Source organism: Bombus terrestris, chromosome 14 (genome assembly GCF_910591885.1).
Source record: "Bombus terrestris chromosome 14, iyBomTerr1.2, whole genome shotgun sequence".
Lineage (NCBI taxonomy): Eukaryota > Metazoa > Arthropoda > Insecta > Hymenoptera > Apidae > Bombus > Bombus terrestris.
The window spans coordinates 3,370,262-3,392,491 of record NC_063282.1 but is presented as its reverse complement, the minus strand read 5'-3'; the positions used below and the strand labels follow the sequence as shown (position 1 = coordinate 3,392,491).

Sequence of the window (22,230 nt, the reverse complement as noted above, 5' to 3'; positions counted from 1 at the left end):
AAAGCTGACTAATTAAATAAAGTGGATTTAATTAAATTTAATATCCGCATAAAATTTGCCTGTAATTAAATAGACATATAGATGGATAATAAATAATAAAATTTATATAGATTCTATAAAATTTTATACCATAAGTATTATTCTGTTGCACATCGAAATTCATCGGAATAATTCCTTTACCATAGGAAATCCAAGTACGTAGGCTTATTAATTTAACGAACGTTGCTTCACTGAATGTATGACGAATAAACATACGCAATTTGTACTGAAGTAGGATGTATGCAAAACTCGTGTCAACGTTGTTCATAATAGAATTATTTTTACCATTTCTATCATTAAAAATAGAATTTATTTTTGTTCATTTTTATGTTTGTTTATAATACTTTTTGTAATAGTGTACGTGATTTCACATAATACAAAAATTAAGAATGCCAATGGACAATCAACCAGACTAATCGTCAGGATAAAGCAATTGGATTTCTCTGTTTATGGACACACGCTAGAGGGAACGTTATCGCACGAACGGTCAATAGAAAATCACGTTTGTTTTAGACCGAGAGAAAGTCGTCAGTGACGCGACCAAGTTTAGAACGAGGATTGCGTAAATGATTTTTCACTGATTTGTCGAATCCCGTCGTTCTACGTAACGTTGGTCGGACAAGGGCGTTCAGTTAGAAGCGAAACAAACTTCTAAATGAATCTAATCAAGAGATTCGAATGCCCAAATTCAGAATGATTATCTGGATGAGCGACAGCGACGTGTCAAAGAGGAGAGCGTGGGTGTTCCTTTTGAAATACGAAATTTCACGGAGAGCCTGCAATCTCTGGCTACACCCACGCAACATCGGCCACTTTCAAGCTTTTTTTTCTGCCACTCGCACGTCACCTTCAACAATGCTCATTTAGTATCTTAAATCTGATTTCGTTGGTCGTGTTTCGTAGCTTCCCGATTGTTTCGAAAATACTTCGTGCAATTGTACCGACAGAATTGACGCAATTAAGCAGAATTTACCTTTCGGCTAATGTATACCAGATAATTCCGCTTTGTCCACTTTATATAATTTCACGCGAATCTTTCAAACAGGCAAAGAATCTGCATAATTCTATATTTCTTATTATCAATTTACACGTTGAGAAATTTATTACCATAGATTGACTCTCTCTCTTCTATTTTTTCATTTGTATTTCCAAGGCAGAATTGGTATTTTCTTCCGAAAGACCTTCCAAACGTTGAAATTGTATAAGATAGCAGAGATGCTTCAATGAATGTCCAAGAATTTTCTCAGATTTGTTGAAAACCTACCACAGTGGCGTTAGTAGCTATTCATTGTTTTCTCAATGGATTACAAATTACACGAAATTTAAAAATGTTTTATATAACACGCTTGATAAGTCCGCAACAAAGTTCCTATAATTGTTCCGATACTTTCGTGAACGACTGTACGAACGAAAAATTACAGTACATTATACTCTTATATGAATCGTTTGTCCCCTGATGAGTTCAAATAAATATACGATCCTGCCTTATCTCGGAATATAGGAGTCTGCAGGAAAACCAGTCCTTTCGATAAAGATCGGAACGTATTTCAGCGAAAAGCGTGCAACGATGACGTCATTTGGATACTTATAGAGATACAACGATCGAGTAGAAGCGAATGAGTAATGTAACTTGCGTTATGCCAGCAGGATCGTACGCTGGGAGGCGTTTTCAAGGAGATCTCAACCTACGCTACATCTGCGACTACGTCGATCCGATTATCCATTGATTCACTCGATAACTTGCCTGCTTAGGGTCAATTAGAACGTATGATAATATTTTGTTGTCCTTTGATACGCGTTTCTTACAGGATCGAACGTTTCCATTAAGTGAGCGTTGAAAATGTTAGTTACAAAATCTCGGAGTGAACCGTCACGTCTAAGAACGATTATTTACCATTATTTAACATAAGAGCGAAGAGAAAGATTTGATGTCGTGTGCAATTGTGTACAATTATGCTGTAAAATTGTTCCCGACGCTCACGTGATATAGAATATTCGCTTGCTATTCAAAGGACAGGAGAAATCCTCCTTTTACCGTGAAACCAACATCCCAGGACTTCGAGTCCAAGAATAAACAGAAAATAAGACTCTGTTCTCTGGGTTCTCAATCCGGATTCCTCAAGAGTCGTAAAGCAGCTTGCAAAGAGTTAGTACTGGCTGAGGGTACGTCGAGGTATAACAACAGTAGTGGCTCGGGAACTTGAATAATTAAAATAATTGGGAGTCTCGTACCGATGAATTTTAAATATACCTAGGAAATGATCGCAAGAATGATTGAAGAGTCCTTGTAACGCCAAGACATCGCAAGTGTCAAGAAACAAGTTTGTCAGGAAGGAAATAAAACTTGCACGTTAATGCAGTCGAAATTCGCAAGAAAGAAAAATGTACCAGCGAAGAACCAAATTCTGCAAGAACATTCAATTCCGTTTTTCAAACCATTGAGTTACTAAATTGGATCATCGATCGCTGTAATTATTTTCAGACTAAGGTTTTTGCAACTAATTAGATATTAAGTTAGAGTTATTTCTAATGAGCTTAGTGTGCCTTGTTAAACACGTAATGGTCGTAAAGGTAAAAGGGGGACTTCTATGTACAGGCAAATTGAGATAAGGCTTGAGAGACACTGCTTTATGCAAATAATCGCAACGACCTTGAAATAACTTGCGCATTTCCATCATTTTTGTACGAAAGTCATACATGTACTTTGGAAGACGTTCATGTCGGTAAACTATAGTTACAATTATTATACTTTGTATTACCGCGAGGTTACACGGATCGTATTTCAAAGTCTCATCCTTGAAAGATAAACGTTCGCGTGGATATAGATCTGAGCTTTGTACGCCCATCGATCGACATCAGCCTCGAGGCGGATTTTTTTACGAAACTGCATTTCGCGCTGCATCCTCGCGATTATGTGTAATTGGATCAAACACGAACGTGAGTGTCTAACTGACGGCGTTGTACGAACGAGGCTTCTGCATGCGACTCCGCATATCCGTATATGGCACTCGCAGTTTTACTATCCGATAGAAACCATAGCAGAGTAACCTTCTCCACCATAACACGAGTTCTGTTCTCTGACACACCCTATCGCGAGACGAGTTGACATGAACATAATTGCGGGGTGTAAAAGATCGTGTTCGAAGATTAAGTACCTTACCTGTCAATTACATATGCATATTAGATTGACACGTATGAAACGTCGCTTCATTAAGGTTTAAATTTGGCGAGGTAATACTACTCGTTAAATCTTCTCCAATGGATAATTACCAAGAAATTAAGGAAGAAGAAATTTGCTGTAAATCGTGTTCTAAAGCACATTGACAGCCTTTCAAACCAATCTGCGTTTTTCATTTTCTAATTGAATTTCTGCAGAAATTTACAAAGTTTTAGCCGCCTCGAAGTTCTTCGGATCGCAGTAGGGAGCAAATGTTGCTAATATCGTCTGGTCCGTAGTATCGTCCAGCGGTAATATTTTGAAAGAAGAAGCATTGGCAGAAGTCGGCAACGGGTCGAAGATGTGATCAAACATGTATGAAAGAAACATGTAATTTCATTTCGCATGTACGTTAGTATCTTTGCTAGAATTTACGACGCCTGTTTAAGCACATGCGAAATGGCCGCTGACTCGCTGAACCACTTTCATCGGCGCACACCGATAAGTACATTTAACAACGCCGATGTCGGTGTTTATTAGACAATTTCTCTAATGTCGTTTTCGTGTGGTATAACTTTCGACGTGAGAAACGTATCGCAAACTCTCACTTTCCATCCAAAGAACCAATTTGTATTTTATTTACTTCGTCTCTATATCCTAATATGGAATTCTAATGTAGATATATAATAGTACTATCGGTGGATCACTGCTCGAATAAAACCAGTTCAGGGTTACGTGGATCTGCCACGAAAGCATCAGACCATCGTCGGGTATACAAGAAGAAAAAGAGCTGGACGTAAGAGCTTACATCGACACGGTGCAACTTGGATCAACTCCGACAATTACACGCTCACCTAATCCATAGAGCAGCAGTTGTCCGAGTCTACTGCGTAATGTCGATACCTAAATCGGCATGGATTGGAAAATAAAAGTGTGTCGAGGGAGTAAGAGGTGTCTCGAGTGCCCTTGCCACGTTCACCGTCATCGCATCACGTCAGAGAACGTTTATTGCACTGTGGACAAGTTTTTGCACTTCTACTTCTTCCCTCTCTTTATTCTTTTTTTCCTTTTTATTATTGCAACCTTCAACTCTCGGAAGAATAACAAAATTTAGTTGGAGAAATTGGGTTTAAGAAGCCATCGGATATACTTGAATCTGTCCAGTCGCGACTAAAGAGAAGACAATTAAAATGAGACTACAGCAAGGAAGCAGAATGTAGAGAAGATAAATTTGTTTCTTTGTGTTGCAAAAAGAGAGCATTGCTAAACAAGATGATCAATGTCTTGATCACCGTTATTGCATAAACATCTTGGGTCATCGGTTATACCAACTCTACTATAATGATCAGCTCTGCGAGCAATTTATCGTAACGATCAATTCTCTCGAAAGGCTTTTATTAAGGAATCAAGATTCTAAATTATCGTTGCGACAATTTTCAACAAACGTTTCCCCCCTCTTTAATCGTCGATTATTAAAATTCATACATCGTTCGATATTGAACATCCAAGTTTCCCTTAAACTGTACACTTTTCTAAGCTATTATTCTTCGTAAAGTATTCGTCAAATTCGAAAGAATGAAACATGAATTATGGATGATGAATTGCATAAACACTGAATTATTCATGGATTGTTAATTATTGTTTAATCTTCTATAGAATGGTTTGACAACTCCCACGAATGATAAGACAGGATGAAATATAATTATGATGCACGTAACTATGCAGACCTAATGTTTAGATACTGTTACGAGTTGCTGTGTTTTATCGGATAGGGTAATTAGAAACGATCCAGACTTGCAACACGATGTTCGTCCTTTCCATTATCCAATTGGCCTTACCATATGCGTGCACGTATGGTCGCCTTTAGAGGTCTTATTTACAACCTTGCGCGACCAGCCAACAGCTCGGATTTTACTGCTCGAATTAACCATCGAGCTTCTTGTTCTTCTTATCGATCGTTTGCCGGGCTAAACAATTTTGATTACGATGCAATTTATTTCGAAGGACACGCTCGAGGAACGCTGATAATGAAATTTTCTGATATATGCCACGCTAGAGATCGCTTGCAAAAGTATTCGATCGTTTATGATTTTGAAGTTGTATTAGCACTTTGAATCAATGAGACTCAACCATCGTGATTATATCGACGAGACATGAAACAAATTGAAAATGTACGTAGAAATTACAAGATATCTGGGGCAAGTATTATTATACACCTCGCAATTAAATATCATAAAGATATTTAAACGATCGATTATTCGTATACGCTGTATACTAACTTTTTACAAAATATCCGGTTATTGCAATTAATTCGATGTAAAATTCAATGTTTCGAGTGGTTCTAATTCGTTGACCAAGGACTGTGCGAGCACAGAGACCTTTCAAATTAAAATTCAGTACTAATAAAAAAGTTAATTGATGAGAAAAATGTAGCATTGTGCTGTGTCAGATTATCGGATGTGTTCAATTGGCACGTTTTCCACGGATCCTTGTGGCTAATAATCAAGTTTAATCGATGAGAAACGGACTCTCGCGTTTCCACGCGCCTCTGAAATCGCATGATTCATACACACTTCGAGCAATACCGGAGAGAGTCGAGCGAATCATGGTTTCAGCCTGACATTTTCGCAAGGATTTTTCAGTCGATGACGCGATCTTTGATCCGGGACTGGATTCTCGAATATGTCATTATCGAAACCTATCGATCCTTTCTTATGGCTGATCGTACGTGTCCTCAAAGCTTCTTATATCAGTCAGTGAACTTTTCCTTAATTCTTGCAATGATTATTTATCTGAATCTTGTCCTCGTTATTTGATAGGTGGATTGTCAGAAATGTTACGAACTTTGGTAAATAAAAAAAGAACTACTGTTCGCCAAACAAAAGAGGAGATCTTATACTTCGATAAAAAGATATTCAACGTTCCTCACGAATTTACATCACCTTATTCGTGCATTCCGATCTTTACGAAACATTTCTTTCGCGAGAAGAGAACCAACAGAACTGCTTCTGCAAAAATCTTTAAATCTTCGAACAACTTTATGCATTCTGTATATTTCTGTATCTTCAAAATTTCCCACAAATGCAAAAATATCTTCGGTCTAATCATTGCCGTCCCACGCTATCCCTTGTTCGTCTTATCTATAGGGACAAACGATTCTCTAAGGACAATCTAACGAGCATCGCTCTTCTTTTTTTCAGATCACAATAGCGAGGCACAGCACCACACAAGCGGCCCAAATACCCGAGCAGCTGCCTACATGTGAGTACATATACACACCTGTAGCGCTTTCTAATTGTCAGTGTGGCAGCGATAACTAATTAGACGGAGGGTCAATTAACCGAGAACCTCCTCTGGTCGACTTGGTGGTGGAATCGGTGGCCACCTGCCAGTGAATTGTCTCTCCCATGGAAAACGTTTCCTGTTGAATCAAACGATCAGATAAAAAAAAAAAAAGAAAAAAAATAGCTGGATGCTTTCCACGCGTGCGTACGCACTTTCTAAAGAGCACAATACGCGCCAGTCGACGATGACAATGATTCCAGGAACAATGACCGGTTTATGAACAGGTCTAATTAGTCTGGCAGGGAGCGGTCGTCGTCTTGATTGATCGAGATGTTCAATTAATTACGTTCGCGACTAATTACCGGCGAGCCGTTGGCGGAGAATAAGCGGACTAATTAGAGAGACGTTTTAATCTGCGCTTCGAAAAAGCATACCATCATTCGATATGATCGCGTGTAGTCAAGGATCATAGCAACGATTAGTGGCTCAATCGCTGCATCATCGCTGAAAGTCGATTTTGTCGTTTCTTGAATTTATAATTGCGTGTAATTATTTCTGATGGACTCGTAGCAGCCACTGTTAGATTCTATAAGGGCAAGTTGAAAATATCTTTATGGCATGTTTTCGCTTGTTGTGATATGGAAATGAACTCGAGAATACGTGTTTCCTTCATCTTCGTCTTGGCGACGTAAGATGCATAAAATGCGCGACGTTAATTAATTACCATTTAATTATATACATGTACGTTGTCGAATATCGGATTACGTGGAAAATGAGTTACGGGTGGGCGAAAAATTCAGAAACGAGAACTTTCCTACTTTGCTGTAGCCTGTAATTACTAATTACCTATTGGTAATTGACGATACATCGATAGCAACAGTTTGGCGATACAAGTTAATCGAGCTTCGAAGAATCTATCGATCGAAATCGCTGAGGCAGAGTAATAATCGAAAGAAAGGGAAAAGAATGGTCAAGAAGAGAGGCTTTCCAGACGAGCAACGACCTTCCTCGGAAGACATTGCTTTGGTGGAAGGTGAACGCAGTCGTGTGACCTACATTCTCATGTGGCGACCAGAGAAAGATCACGGAGAGAAGAGAAAGAGGCTGAGACGAGATATAAACGAGACGAAACGAGATGACGATTACAAACAGAGACGACCAGACGATTACAAACAGAGACAACCATACGATTTCCTCCTCAACATCGATGCGAATCGAAAGTCCTTGCGAACGACGGCCAAACACTTTCAGCCTTTTACCTTTTACCATCGAGTTCCGCCAGAATTTCACCGACTACCATATCGTGTCAATTTGGGGAAGAATCCTGCAAAGAATCTTCTCTCAGGGGCCAAACCGATCGATTTCTCCTTTTCCAAATTTTTCGTTCTTTCTGTAGTTTCATTATTTTCATAATTCAATTTATGACCCTTTTTATTATACGACATTTATTCACTGACTCTTACAATGAATACTAAATCATAGATATTTTATATATTCTTGAATATATTGTGTATCCCATACACGTTTGCATCTTTAAATTTCCATTTTCCCATTCTGTCAAAAATTATAATATTCGACACGTGTCTGTAGTTTGTACGAAGTTCGTATCGATATTCGAACAGCTGTAATGTCGATGTCAATTGTGTAAAGGAATAGGAGGGTCGCCTGTGCATAAAAATGGCTGGATTTTTTCGCAACGTTCCAGTATTTTGCAATGGATCGTGCTTAAAATTTTGCATTAATCTCTGACGAAAACGTTGCATGACCTAGCTTCAGTCATGACTCATATTACACAGATAGCTTGTGACAGACTGTGAGATGATAAGATCGAAATTTGGAAATTGATTACACGCTTACGTGCAATAATATTATATTAATAATAAGCGTACAATAGATGATTTTACTTTTATTCGCTGCATGACACCATAGTTCCTCGACTATACGAAATCTACTCCTCGAATACGTAAATTTCTCCTGTCTGCGGCAGTGATTTATGAATGACTAGACAAAATATTTAGAAAAAAAGAAGAGGACTTTGAAAATCGATACGACAGAGTTGCGCGTTTTAATCTAATTTGACACGGCAAATTTTATATGTTTTTATTCAAACGACATAGTATATACACATATAAAAATTATTCATAGCGGTGATCAGGCGGTATGATCACGTAAGTATAGGCAATGTAAAAAGCGTATCTTAAAAAGTTTTAGCGAATTGAATGGAATTCCTCGGGTGTCGCGACAAGACGGGAAAAACCAGAGGAAAATTCAACCTAGTACACTTAGAAACCCACCGTAATGGATTTATGTAACGACTTCGATTACGTTGCCTCGAACGAACGATTAATGAGTCGAACCTCTTTTTACCAGCACGTCTGACGAATCGAAAGTGCCCCTCGCCACTGGCCTTTTACTTTTTATCGTTCGTTCCAGAGAACTGCGGAGAACGAGACGCATATCGAACGGCGAAACACGTACTGGTGGCGATTATTACTTTGACATTTCACAAACTACCGAGAATTGTATTATTATACATATATTTTTATATTTCTTTCGCAAACTATGCTCGTTAGATCTCGTTTCATATTATGAGATAGATTCGAAGATATATCACTCGCGATGATTAATGGGTAGCATGCACGCACAGGTCACATTCTGAAATCATTATAAATTGTAATATGATTTCTATATACTTTATTAAACAGCGCTTGCAATTAAACGATATTCAATGTTAGATAGTTAGAAACTTTTTCAAAGATAGCCTCCAGTCAAATTTCCGCCTGTTAACGAAGTAAAGCAACAACGATCTATACTACGCAGTGTTAGAGAGAAAAATGCGGACGCGATACAAGTACGCCAATTGTACACGATTCGGTTTCAGTTAAATCGAGAGTGTGGTTTCCGCGTGGCAGAGCATTGAGGGTACAGAAGCAAGCTCGAGGATTTCTCGAATACCTTGACTTTTATGGGGAAACGCGGTAAAAAGCGAGATCATCCCAAGTTCTATCCATAAATGTACAGCGTTCAGATCGGAGCACTCGTTTCGGTCGAAATGCTCTCTCTCTCGATAATTGAAGATGATCAGTTGTTTCCTTTTGAAACGTAATGTTGTTGCAATTTTAAACGAATATAGTTGCACGAATAATTAAAGCAATACATTCGATCCTCGCTAGCGCTATAATACTAAGACTCTATTCGGTTAAGCTTTTCGCATCAGTACCAGCCGTGAAAGTGTTAATTACATTAGAGAATGACCTAAAGAAGAAATTATAGATTTATCTTGCAATTCTTCGCGAAGCGGAAAACGTCAATCTCTGCGCGACAAATGTCATTGTTCATCCGGACAGTGGACGGTTGTTTGCTCTTCCAAGAGAAACCGCGCCTCAGAGGAAAGTTGTTTTTCCCCCTAGCATAGGCTTTTGCATGCGGGCACGTTTCGTCTCTTGTCGTAAACGACTATCGTTTGCGAGCTATTATCCTCAACGTAAAATATCCATTGTGCTACTCCCAATGAATGCTATGCTAATATTCTGAGATACGTGACACAACTTTATTTTCCTAAGCTGTAAAAATATAATTAAAGAATTCATGAATAATTTATGCACGAATGGACGATGAATGTACATAGGGAACGTGTTAATCTTCGTTTATACATGATAATGCTAATGCTCAGAATCGCGAAATTTCCCTAAGTCTTTCGTTTTCTTCGACCACGGCCTGAGAATCATTGATTTACTCGATTAACGAACGTATCGAGATTTCCTTTTGTACGTTCACTTTTCATTTCGCCCCTATCGCCCGTCCAAGGTAAACTCCAAGGCCGTGTCGATTCGCACGCGTTCATTGCGACTCGGTTAAAATCGCGACTTTCATAAAAGTGAATACGCAGAATAACTTTAAGTAGAATAATCGACAATTCGGAAGAAACTTTTTAGTTTCGAATCGATTAGTCCGAGGATATTTGTACAAATTCACATCTATTGAATTATCGAGTCGATCGACGAACGAGTCGTTCTAGAAATAAGTGCCAATAAAGATAACAGAGTCGTATGTTGATCAGTCCGAAGGCAATTACAGTTTTATCAAGGCAAAAAGTTAAATTAGTTATTCGTCCATCTAATTACACATCGATTAATCGAACGTCATGGTTTCTAATTTATTTTACATTAGCTCTGCGCGTGTAAGTAATCCGTACCACGGTGTTAACCATCTTCTACTTCTCAATCGAGACGCCATGAACTAGTTGTTAGTACAGCATTAGAAGATTTAAAATGACTCAGGGTATTTTTTAGAATATCCTACATCCATGTTTCTTGCGATCATCTTCTCCAGAGTGTAATGTATTCACTATTAAATTAAACGACGCGATCAGTTCTATCAGGCACATCGATTCCTATCGATGTGCACTAGCCAATTTCTCAGTCGACCTAGCAATTAGAACGTTCTTCGTGTACACAGTTCAATTAATATTCATTCCGACTATGTAAAATGTAAAGCTGTCGATTGGTTTCTAGAAAAATCCTGATGACGCGCACACCCACTTTGAAAGCTAACAATTACGGTCGATGACTTTATTCGAGATTCTTTATTCAAATGGAAACAGCGATATATCGATATTCTGTTAAGTAAATGCGAACCAACTTATTATCTAAACCAACTTATTATGTAATATCTGCCTTGAAGAAGTAATAGCGGCGGAACGCCGTTATTTTTCGGACATCCTAGCACGAAAGGTCAGCAGTAAGTTCACAAAATATTCGCATTTCTGGCTTAATGTTTGTAATAATACACGCTAGTAACTGTACGTTTGGCGAATCTATAATTATGCGGCTCGACCTATGATCAAGTGGGTCGTAAATAGGAAACGAGAGGGGAGTTATAAATGATTCTGGTTAATGACGATTGCAGGATTATTAAGCGGTCAACGACGCTTCCTTCCTCGAGGTTCCGTTACTCCTGAATTTATTCCGAACGTTTCGCGTAACTTATCCTAACGAGATTCACCCGCGTGTTTTTTCTTCCACGCTGATATCGTATGATATCGGAACTCGTTTTCTATGCAACCAATGCGGTAGACTGTAATAACTTCCTCCCATTAAAATCGAATTCCTGAACGAATATGCATTACTATACATAGGCTCGCAAAAGTAATCAAGTGCCTCTAGACACATTATGAATATACGTATATTACGAAACCCGGCTATAGTGATTCTAATAGTGAAGAATTTACATTTAGTTGCGCATCTATTATTTTCTTATAAAATAAAAGCAACTTTTGGCACAACCTGATACTTTCGTAAGGCATCTATACTGTTGCAGTAGGAGTGCATGTTCAGACAGCTATAACGTAATTTGTAATCCAGTAGGAAAGCCATGATGGATGGATAGCGTTACTATACAATGTTGTTACACTTGAAATTTCAATCTACGTAGCACATGCTTCTTTATTTATTTAGAAAACAACGAAGTCGGGTAAATACAATTACGCTTTTTAATCCTATTCGATATTAATTGAGAACAGAAGATAAGTTACCGTTTATTATGATTACAAATATTGGAATAATATCGGAACAAAGATCCCATGGAATAAAATTTCACCGATTATATATTTACGGATTAAAAATCCACCCTTTAAGTGCTACAAAAGAAAACGCAAGAGAGCTACAACATACTGTGGCGCGATTTAATTCTACGTGTAAAAAAAGAAACTCATAAACGTAAGCCACCTTCTACATTAACCATTGCCTACACGAGTCACGAGTTCCAAGTTTCTTCCCGATCATTATCTCCGTGAGCGTATTATACGATCGTTTGGCTGATTTTTACCTAGCGTGGAAATGTTGAATAATTTTAAAGCGGCGAAGAAAAAGTGGCTCGAGGTGAAAAAGCAGATCGGTTCGAATGGGTTTACTCGTAAAAAGAAGGCGATCGATTCGCGTCGACTGCCATAGTTCGCAGGAGGATGCAAGCTTCCGTACAAGGGACGCAATGGATCGTAACGATCGTGCGTGGATCAGCGCCGGTGGATCCTTTCCAGCTAGGCCATCGATCACGCGGCCGATCGCACGGAAGATCGCTTCTTAAGTGATTCATTGTTTTCTACTGAGTTTACTCGTGACTTATATTATAGCTTTACACTTGTCAGCCGACCTTCCTTGTTCAACTTGGACAAATAACGCTGTATGATAGGTAACGATGGGAAGAGAACACCTACGAGGGTCGAATTACGTCATCGTTGCTGCATAGTCGCGAGGAACTATGCGATGAACATCTTTTGTATAGTATCGTCAGGTTTTGTATATCCCAATCTCGATCTCATTTTGAAAAGCTTGAATACAAAGTTGAACGACGAGATTATGGATTTAATATGTTGACAAATTTTCTTAACAACGAAAAACACGACAGAATCGAAAATCCTCGAAGAACGAAACAGACTTAATGTACAGTGGCTCCATAAGCAAAATGCTATTTGAACATCCATAAAAAAATACACTGGTCGTTGAAAATATTGGAATACAGCGTTGAATAAATGTAAGATCGTCGGATTCTTAGAATCGAATTTTTACCTAGACCTAGATCTCAGGTAACATCGAACTAATTAACCGCCTCTACATCGATCTTCCATTAATCTCAAGCATCCTCGACTATTAAGCTCGTCGTCTGCAACCTACGCAAAGAATGGAACGCTGACCAACTAGGAAGTTATTAAAATGCCGTATTCAGCGGGCAAGAAACTGTAACAGTCGATGTGGACAGTGATCGCGAGAGGCAAGAAAGGGCCTTGACAATGGCGGAGCGAAGAAGACAGCGGATATGGCGAATAGAAAAACCGCAAGCTAGCAGAAATATCAGAGGTCCAGGTATACCGTTTCTTTTCGTCTTGCGTATTTAAACACCGGTAACGGTATACACCTCGCGTTAGGATCCATGGACAATTCATCCGTGCCGTTTTCTTTGCTTCATCCGGACGTCGTTTGCGTAAGAATCAATTTGGCCGTGCCTAAGTCCGTTAGAAGCGTGCAAAGGTACACGCATGCTTGGCCACGTTGCCTGGCCGTTAACTTTGGATGCGCGTCGGCTTTTTCACCGCTTCCTCGATTCCCTGGCCCGATCGTGGAACGACGACGTCGAACGAGTTAATTAAAGTGCCAGCGGGAAAACGAGCGACCATGACGTGTAACACGAACACGATAAAACAGAAGTTGCATTGCGGATAAATTCCACAAGAATGTCTATAAAACTGTGCGAAAGAAGAATGGCTGGAATACTGGTGAAAATTAGAAATTGATTTCTTACTTCAGGGACGGAGGTTTTGGATGACACGCGTGTTTTTAGAAGAAAAACGAAGGACTTGTTTCGTCAATGGCTCCTGGAAAATGAACACAACGTCGATAATGAAACAAAAGTTCGATGACAGTGTAGATGAAAATTCGCGATTGGTTCCCTCTTTGAAAATTATTTAAGAATAAAGATTTTGAATAAAATAACGATGAAATATGTATTTTTAGAAAGAGAACAAAGAAACCGTTTCGTCCTTGAAGATCTCTCAAGAGTTAATACGATATGACATACGCTGCCACTTAAAATTGTTAGGATATCTTTTATCTTTAATAAACATGTATATAAACATTCATTATTTGATGTAGATTACGAGCTTAAAATTACAGGCATCTTTTTTTGTACAATTCTTCGTATTTTAGCCATCTTTCAATTTTAAAGCAAATACATTAATATTCTACGACTTTTAATTAACACACCTTGGGTATCGTTTGTTACGCGTGTTTGTTCAGCTCGTGGCTAATTTATTCGCACATTAGTCTCACCTCGAACAAAAGGATTTTTTCGCGCGAAAACCGCCGAAGCGCGGAGGAGGACCTTGAGATCTCTCTCCGAGATGATTGGACGGAATCGACGGCATCCGTCGACGATTCACCGTGACTAGAAATAGTAATGACGTCGTTAATTAACCTAAGAAGGTGTTAAGGCTGGGATCGTCGGGTGATTCGAACTCGTGCTTCGTTATAGAGGAAATTGGAAGGCCAGGTGGATGAAGGATGTGGATGACGAACGACGATTTCCAGATATTACGCGCTTGTTACGAAGAAACGAGAATATCTCGTGTCAAGGGAAGGAGATTTAACTCCTTGTTAACTCGAGCCTTGAATCTTGCATCGGAATCGTTTTGTTTGAATGGGATTGGTGAGTCGGAGGAAGTCATCTCGAGTGAGGCATCTTTCAGAATGTGAATCTCTTCCTCCGCTTCTTTTCTTTTTTCTTTCCTCTGTTTTCTATGGAGGAATCTTGATAAGACATTTTGGAGTAATATTTGAGAATTATGGGGAAAACGATGGTAAAAATAGTTTTGTTTATTTGTTCGATTTAGTGTCACTTTGTGACACTAAAACGGCATGTCTTAATGGAAAATCGGAAGAAAAATAGTATTAGTATTTTATTTATTACGCGGATTATTGAAAATTACTTTGAAGAGACTAATGTTCCTTCGTCACGAGCTACAATCTAAAGAACCGCAAGAGAAGTCAAAGGTCGTCGAAGAGTAATGTGCGAATTATGTTACCTCCTTCCCTACTGGCATTTTGGTCCTTGCGTCTTCTAACTGAATATACACATTATCTCAAGATACAATCTATAAATGAGTACATGATCATTAAGCGAATGAAAAAACGCAAGTTTTAGACGCGGAATTCGAATCTATTGCTGCGGTAAAGTAGAGTTATTTGATTCAATAGGATATTTGGGTCAAGCTGCTATACGCGTATAAGTGGCCTTGTAATTTTCTAAATTTGCTTGTGAATAATCTTTATGTTTATCTGAAAACGTATCTGAAAACAGAGCATTTGATCCGGAAACAGCGAAATATGCTGTATACAAAATATACATAATATATTTTCCTTCTTTTTTATTAGTATATTATATTATAGATTAATTATTATATTAAAGATTAACAGTGCCTGTTAGCGCCTGTTAGTGTCAAAATATACGAGTTTGATTATCCCATGCAAAGTTTAAAATTAAATTTCAGGATGTCGAAGCTCGACTGACATAAACAATTCAACTACTTCGTTTCAAAGTCTACATAAGAGATCAATGATACCTGATTTATTGGATTGTCCGCACTGCAGGCGATGGAGTATCAAAGTTACGAGGTAAAGAAACTGTCGACAGCGAAGATAGCTCAATCAGTTCGAGTAGTTTAGCCCGGTCAACGAAAGACCAGGTCTGATCTCTGTGCCAGCCAATCCTGTGACTGATTCCTCTTCTCCCTGCAATTTATTATCATTATACACCTGTCCTGTTTAGGCCTACACCTCTATTATCTCATACATCTTGTCTCTCACTATTTTCTCTCAGCCAAAGTCCTATGGAGCATGTGCCACGATGATTCTTGTGTACTCTACGCTCTACTATGTTTAGTAATAAAAATATGGTACGTGCTGCAGGGTAAACGCAGTTTGTAGTTAGCGCAAGTATACATTATTTATTAACATACACGCAACTGCTGCCTACAGAGTGATCCATATCTTTCATCACTTTGAATATCTTTGTTACTTTTAGAAATACCAATATATTTCCTATTTAATCTCTTTCCTGTTTAATGCCAATTTACAACGTATCAGTTCGGTTGCAAAAACTAATCTCAAGCAAAATCTCGACTCTTCGCTAGTTAAAAAACCAATTTCAACGCAATGCTTATACTGTTGGGCGAGGGAAGGCAAGTAAACTCGACTGAAAAAAAGCGAAGGAAACACGAGAATCCTGAAATAGAAGATAAAAAAAACAACAGCGGCAGGATTCTCCAGACGGATACGAAGTTCGAATGGAGGATGCAACGAAGCATACCGAGGCAAGGCTGCGGGAATCAGCCAGACTGGAAAGAGCAGCAGGCGCTTTTAAAACGTTGAAGGAAGATAACGAGGGCCCGGCCAGGGCCGTACGATGGATCGATACACCGTTCGGGATAAGAATCGTTTGCGAGGAAGAAGCACGCGAGCAATCGGTGCCTTTGTGCGTGGAAAAGAATCCTGGAAAGATAAGGGGGGAGACGTTGCTCGAAAGAGTCGAAAGTGGGTCGAACGTTTTTCATCTTCGGTTGCCAGCCTGCTGGCTATTGTTGTTGCACGGTGCGCGGTTGTTGCGTATAGTTGTGGCAACAACCGCTGCTTATCCTTAATTAGAGGATATTACTCTCCCAACGATCTTACGATTCTATTGGAGTCGATCGACTCCATGGAAGCGAAATTTTCGTTGAATCAATAAAGAGTCTTAGGACAGTTGCAACAGTTGGTTGAAAACTGGACAAAGAAAGGACATCTTCGTTCGAAGGTACATACGATGAAATATTCTTTAACTTAATACCTTGTATGATAAACAAGTTAAAGTTCGTAATTGATGTATTATTAGTGATTGAGTAAATAAATTTCTGTACAAATGGTATACCCAAACTAATACCAATATCCAATTCAAACACCGTGATGTTTCTCTGATTAACGTGCAAGCAATGACCACAGGAATCACCTTTAACGGTCGTTGAACGATGATCTATGCCACGGTGTTTTCAGATTTTCGCAAGATCGATCGATACTTGGATAACCCATAACTGCATCCACGATTAAGACTTCTTTGAAACACGTGATTGTCGGATCCGTGCAAAACCCGATGACAGTCTATCGAGTCCTTTTGACCGCTTTTACATAGAACCAACAGGTCCAACTAAGAAGAAGGAGAATCTTGACCACGTGTATCTCGTATCATTAAAATCGCGAATGTTAACGGTTTCTTCCGCACATATGCTCGAAACTACTCATCGTTAATTATACACACCATTGACACCATTCTGCTATCGAGCAGATTTTCATTCTATCCGTTATTGTCAATGTTCTGTTACGTTCTGTTATCGCAATTCGCTGTTTTTGAAAATAAATTCGTCGTTTAAGATTTACGAATTTTAAGAATCCGATAAGCACATTCTTCGTTGGTCTTCGCACTTCGATGCTGTATAAGTAAGCTTATGATTAAAAAGGAGTACTTTGGTATAACGTAAATGAAAAGATATTTCCTGTTTAATCATAAGCAGAACTTAACGTTAGAAAATTAACGAGAAACTTCATATTATAAAACATTAAGAAAAAAGAAATAAAGGATGATTTGACGTATTCGTAAAGAATTGGAAGAATACCGGTAATTCGAGTTTAAGACAGGTTTGATCGGTTATCGTAGTTATAAACGGATTTCGCGATAATGAAAAAATATTGGACAAGATGATGGCAGAGTCCGGATTTCGACGGATGTTCCTGGCAAAAACAACGACGATTCATAACGGTTCGCAGGTTCTGGTCTAAGCGCGATGACCGTGGCTACGCCCGTGGTGGTAGCCTCTTACGGTGGAGTTACGGTAATCTTCGTTACTATTCCGCACCTTGGTGCAACGAGTGGTTTCTTTCTGCGATCGTAAAGCTGCATCCACGCTTGCTATCGGCCCTCGCCAAACAAATTAGACCTCTTCTTACACGGAGATACTGGTGCAGAAGTAAAATACAGGAAAATATTCATGCGATAAAATATCCACCTAAGAGAGTAGTTGAGAGTAGTACGAGGGAAGTTCTGCGATTGGAAAATTCAGAAAAATTGGAAACTTGGCGAAAACGTAGTTGAAGCGCGACTATAGACGAAGAAAATCGTGCTTCAATTTCTAGAAGCGAAGAAAGTCGTGAATCGACTGTACGAAAACGCTTGGTTCGGCAAGTGTACACGAAGTTTAAAGCCTTCGCAACCGACGATCTTGGCTGCAGGTTTCGACGACAACCTGCCAATTTTCTTCAAGGCCAGCACGATTACTACTGCATACCGGCGGAATGGTTTCTAAGAAATCGTGGTTCCCTCGGTCGAGGATCGTTCGAATCGTGTACTCTATTCCGTGAACTAGCGATCCTGTATCGCGCCACTCTGTTCTATCCAATTTCTTTCGAATTTCCGTGGAAATCGTTTCCGCTTCTCGTTTGCTCGTAACACGGTGTACCGTATATATATGTTCTTTATATTACATGGCGCAGGGATCGTTTTTGCTCGAGTTTGACCGTTCAGTGCTTACGAGTATTACGAGCCATCATAGACCTAATGAATTAAACATGAGCATCTTTACGACCACCGAGAAATCAATTTAAATCTAAGCAAATAACTTCTGCCAAGTGGCTGTATGTAACTTTGTAACGAACCGATACGAAGTGGTTATCCAATTAAGTCACCTAATTATACCAAAGTATCGTCTAATCAGAGAGATTAATTCTTCTGCTTTTCTAATTCTTGACAAAAAGTGGACGTGAATGTGTTACTCGGATGACTGGTACTTCGGAGACAGCCATTCGGTAGTCCCTTCGTGGAAAACGAATAATCTAATCTAAGGAATAATCTCTGGCTATGAATATAATTCAAACACCAGACGATCCAGATCCTGCGGCAGGTTTTTCGATTCCAGTTACAGATATTTCAGTAAGTTCACGAATATCTTTAGGGACTGGTTCTGCTCGTTTTAAACACCGGACACGTTCGCGGCTTATGCAAGTAGAATAACAAACTCGACCTGGACACCCGTATATTTTGTATGGGGCCTCATCTCGGTCACGCTATCACTGGATTCCGTATGTTTATCTATTTATAGGAAATTTTGAAGATAACATGTTCAGGGTATTATTAATATATCGAAAGACGTAAAATAAATAACATGATACGTGTTATGATACGTATTCGGGGATGAAACAAATGCGGATAATGAACGTGAAAGAAAATTAATAAGATTCTAGATATTCTTATAATAGCGAACAGTTGTCGTTTGAAAGACGAACGAGAGAAAAGAAAATGAGGTCGAAAGAACCAAAGATATTTGAACTGAAAAAGTGCCTCTGTTGCTTCGTTATGAATGTATTCATGAATCAAACAACGTTTGATGTTGGTAAATAATGTCGAGTGGATGCGATGGTTGGAAAAACACGCAAGTATAATGAAATACGGGATTGGTAGAGAGATGCATCGCAAATGAGACGGTATCGGGACAGCACGAAGACGACGTTCGAATGGTATTCGCAAGGTTAATTACGCGGAAAGCGACCGAGAGATTTATTAACTGTGCTTGATTATTCCGTGAAGTTGCCTTTCCAGCTGTTACGCCGCTCCACGGACGGATATTACGCGACCAAGTTACGAATAATTGCAACGATTATCTTCAGGGAGGAGCGTGGCAAAAGGAGAAGCTGCGACTTAACGGAAAACGGTGAGATCTAACCGGAAGAGCCGGCTCCTAATAAACATAGCATTCCGCGTGTACCAATTATGACACGCTGGTAATAGCGTCTTGGAATTTCTGTTTCCTTCTCAGAAATTTCATGCGTTTAGATGGAAAACGTAGAAAAACAGAAATTGTACTGAAAGCGATATTACGCGTAGATTAAAGATGCCCGTGCATTTACAGGAAGATTTACGTCAAACCTTCGGAAATTTCGTGTAATATTTGAACAAACTGAAAGCGTAGAAAATGAAAGTTGTATTTAAAATGTAATATTATTTGTGTACTAGAGCTGTAGATTACTTGCAGACTATATGCGTAATACGTCAACATTATGCACATAATTTGACACGGTGTTGTAACAATGACCATCTAAGATCCTTCTAACGAGATTATTTAAGATGAAATCACAGCATGTTTCGAATAAAATATTAAATAAAAACGAGTAATCTGGCAATCTTAACGACAAAATTAGCAATTATCTTAGAAACATATACGATTAATGAGGGTAAAATGATGTTCCATAGTGAATTCATTATCAACAGACCATAGTAAAGGGCTCGATAAAGGATAATAAAATGGAAATTCCATTTTTATCTTGGAACTTGAAATTTATGTGGAAGTTCGATAACGAAAATTGAAGAATGAAAATCCACCCTTGCGGTCTTAGCTGAGGTATTTGCAATTTCCAGTCCCGCCAACACGTATGATCAAACCATTGTTTAACGTCTTCAGGCGGAACGACACGCATACTTGTATGCTTTGTGTGTTCAGAAAAATATATTCTCCGTTTCTATTGCTGCAACGATAAAGTTGCAAGACTCGAGAAGTTGTTGCTGGACAACAGCATCGAAGAACGACTAGCCGTTTCGAATAAGTCAAAGATCGATCAAATTCTTTTAAATTATAAAGAATAATGTGCCGAAGAACGAAGTTTACGATCATCGAATCGAACGACTATAGCAAAGTCTGTTAATCGGTGAACATAACGTTGCTAGAGTTTCCGGTTGTTAGCGGGATCACGTTGCGGAGGATGCAGACGCGAGTCGCGTGCAATATGACAGTTATAACGCGAAAAGGAAGCCAATGGAAACGATTTTTACGAGTCTAACGGAATTTCCTCGCTAACTGCTCAAGAATGTGTCTACTGCTTTTTATTTTTAGCCAACTATCGCTACACATCACTGGCGCGTCATTTCTTTGAAAGAAGATAGGAATAATCTTTGAAAAGCAATAGAATTTGAAAATTGTTCGTTCGTAGTACGTATACGAAATATTGAAAAATGTATAACTTTCTGTATAGAAGGTATTTCAAGGAAGATACATTTAGAAATTTCCCCAAAAAGAACGCCATTAGTAGGTGACCAGCGGCGCGCGATATGCAAATTGCTCGCCTACTGGGCGCATCCTCTCCTAATTTCTTGGCAGACGTTCAAAATACCGTGGTTTCGTAATGCCGGAGACCGCAACGAGACGGTTCGCCGATTATGCAGATTCGCGCCTTACTGAATTTCGGCTCGTTAACCCGTTTCCTTCGCAATTATGCTCGTTGGTAAATCCAAAATCGCATTCGAAACTGCGCACTGAAGGAACGATTAGTTTGAAGTTTGAAGGAATTTTTGACACGCATTTTGTGCTTATTTTGTGCTTATTTATGAGAAATTCGAGACTGTAAGAATGCGTACTAATTTTAAATAATTTAACGAATAGGACAACCCGAAATACATATGTCGAAATAGAAAATATGAAGAACTTTTTAATAATTCGAGATTGCGAAAACGTTATGTGAATCATAGTCGTCCGTATAGGAATAAAGATATCTCAGTTATATAATATGTATTATGCTTGTGGGTATTTAGGTAATAACGTAAATGCGAATTGCAATTGCACGGGATAAATTGTGATATTAGAGGGGAATCTTTTCAAAAGAAATTACGCATTACAAAATGCTGGAAAATATTTAACCGAGCGAGATATCCAAAAGGTGGCTCGCTGGGACGCACAGTTATGCAACAGCTCTGCGACTTCCGTGCTTGAGATTTTAATGCACCGCGATGAACATGAGCGGAATAACATATCAACAACGTAATCAATCGTCGGCTGTACAATTTCCTGTCACCGCGATGAATTCACTTCGTTCCTCCTGGCCAGCCTGACACGATTATACTGACAAAATTACTAACCTATAACTTATCAGCACCGATATATCGTTCTACTTAGTAGCGACAAGTTTGGTAACGAAGAAACAGAAACACAAATCAAGTTGTAAAAGAATATTTTGAAAATCACGAGTCAACTATTTGATAAAATTGTAAAATTCTGTAATGTTCTACAGTCTGTAATTTGTAATTTGTCGATTCATTCAGACATTTTTGAAATTCCAACTATTTAAAACACCTTGCACATATAAATAAATTTCAAAGGCTGAAGTACCAAGAGAGGTATGTAAAGAACG

General features: G+C 38.9%; 1 protein-coding gene across 1 annotated transcript in view; it reads left to right on the top strand.

Moving 5' to 3' along the window:
• Nucleotides 1-22,230, top strand: part of LOC100646076 (cuticlin-3) — a 68,621-nt gene that overhangs the window by 7,972 nt on the left and 38,419 nt on the right. Inside the window, exon 3 of the mRNA XM_003400480.4 lies at nt 6,397-6,457. Within this exon, the coding sequence (XP_003400528.1) occupies nt 6,397-6,457 (61 nt within the window). The remainder of the gene's footprint in view (nt 1-6,396; nt 6,458-22,230) is intronic.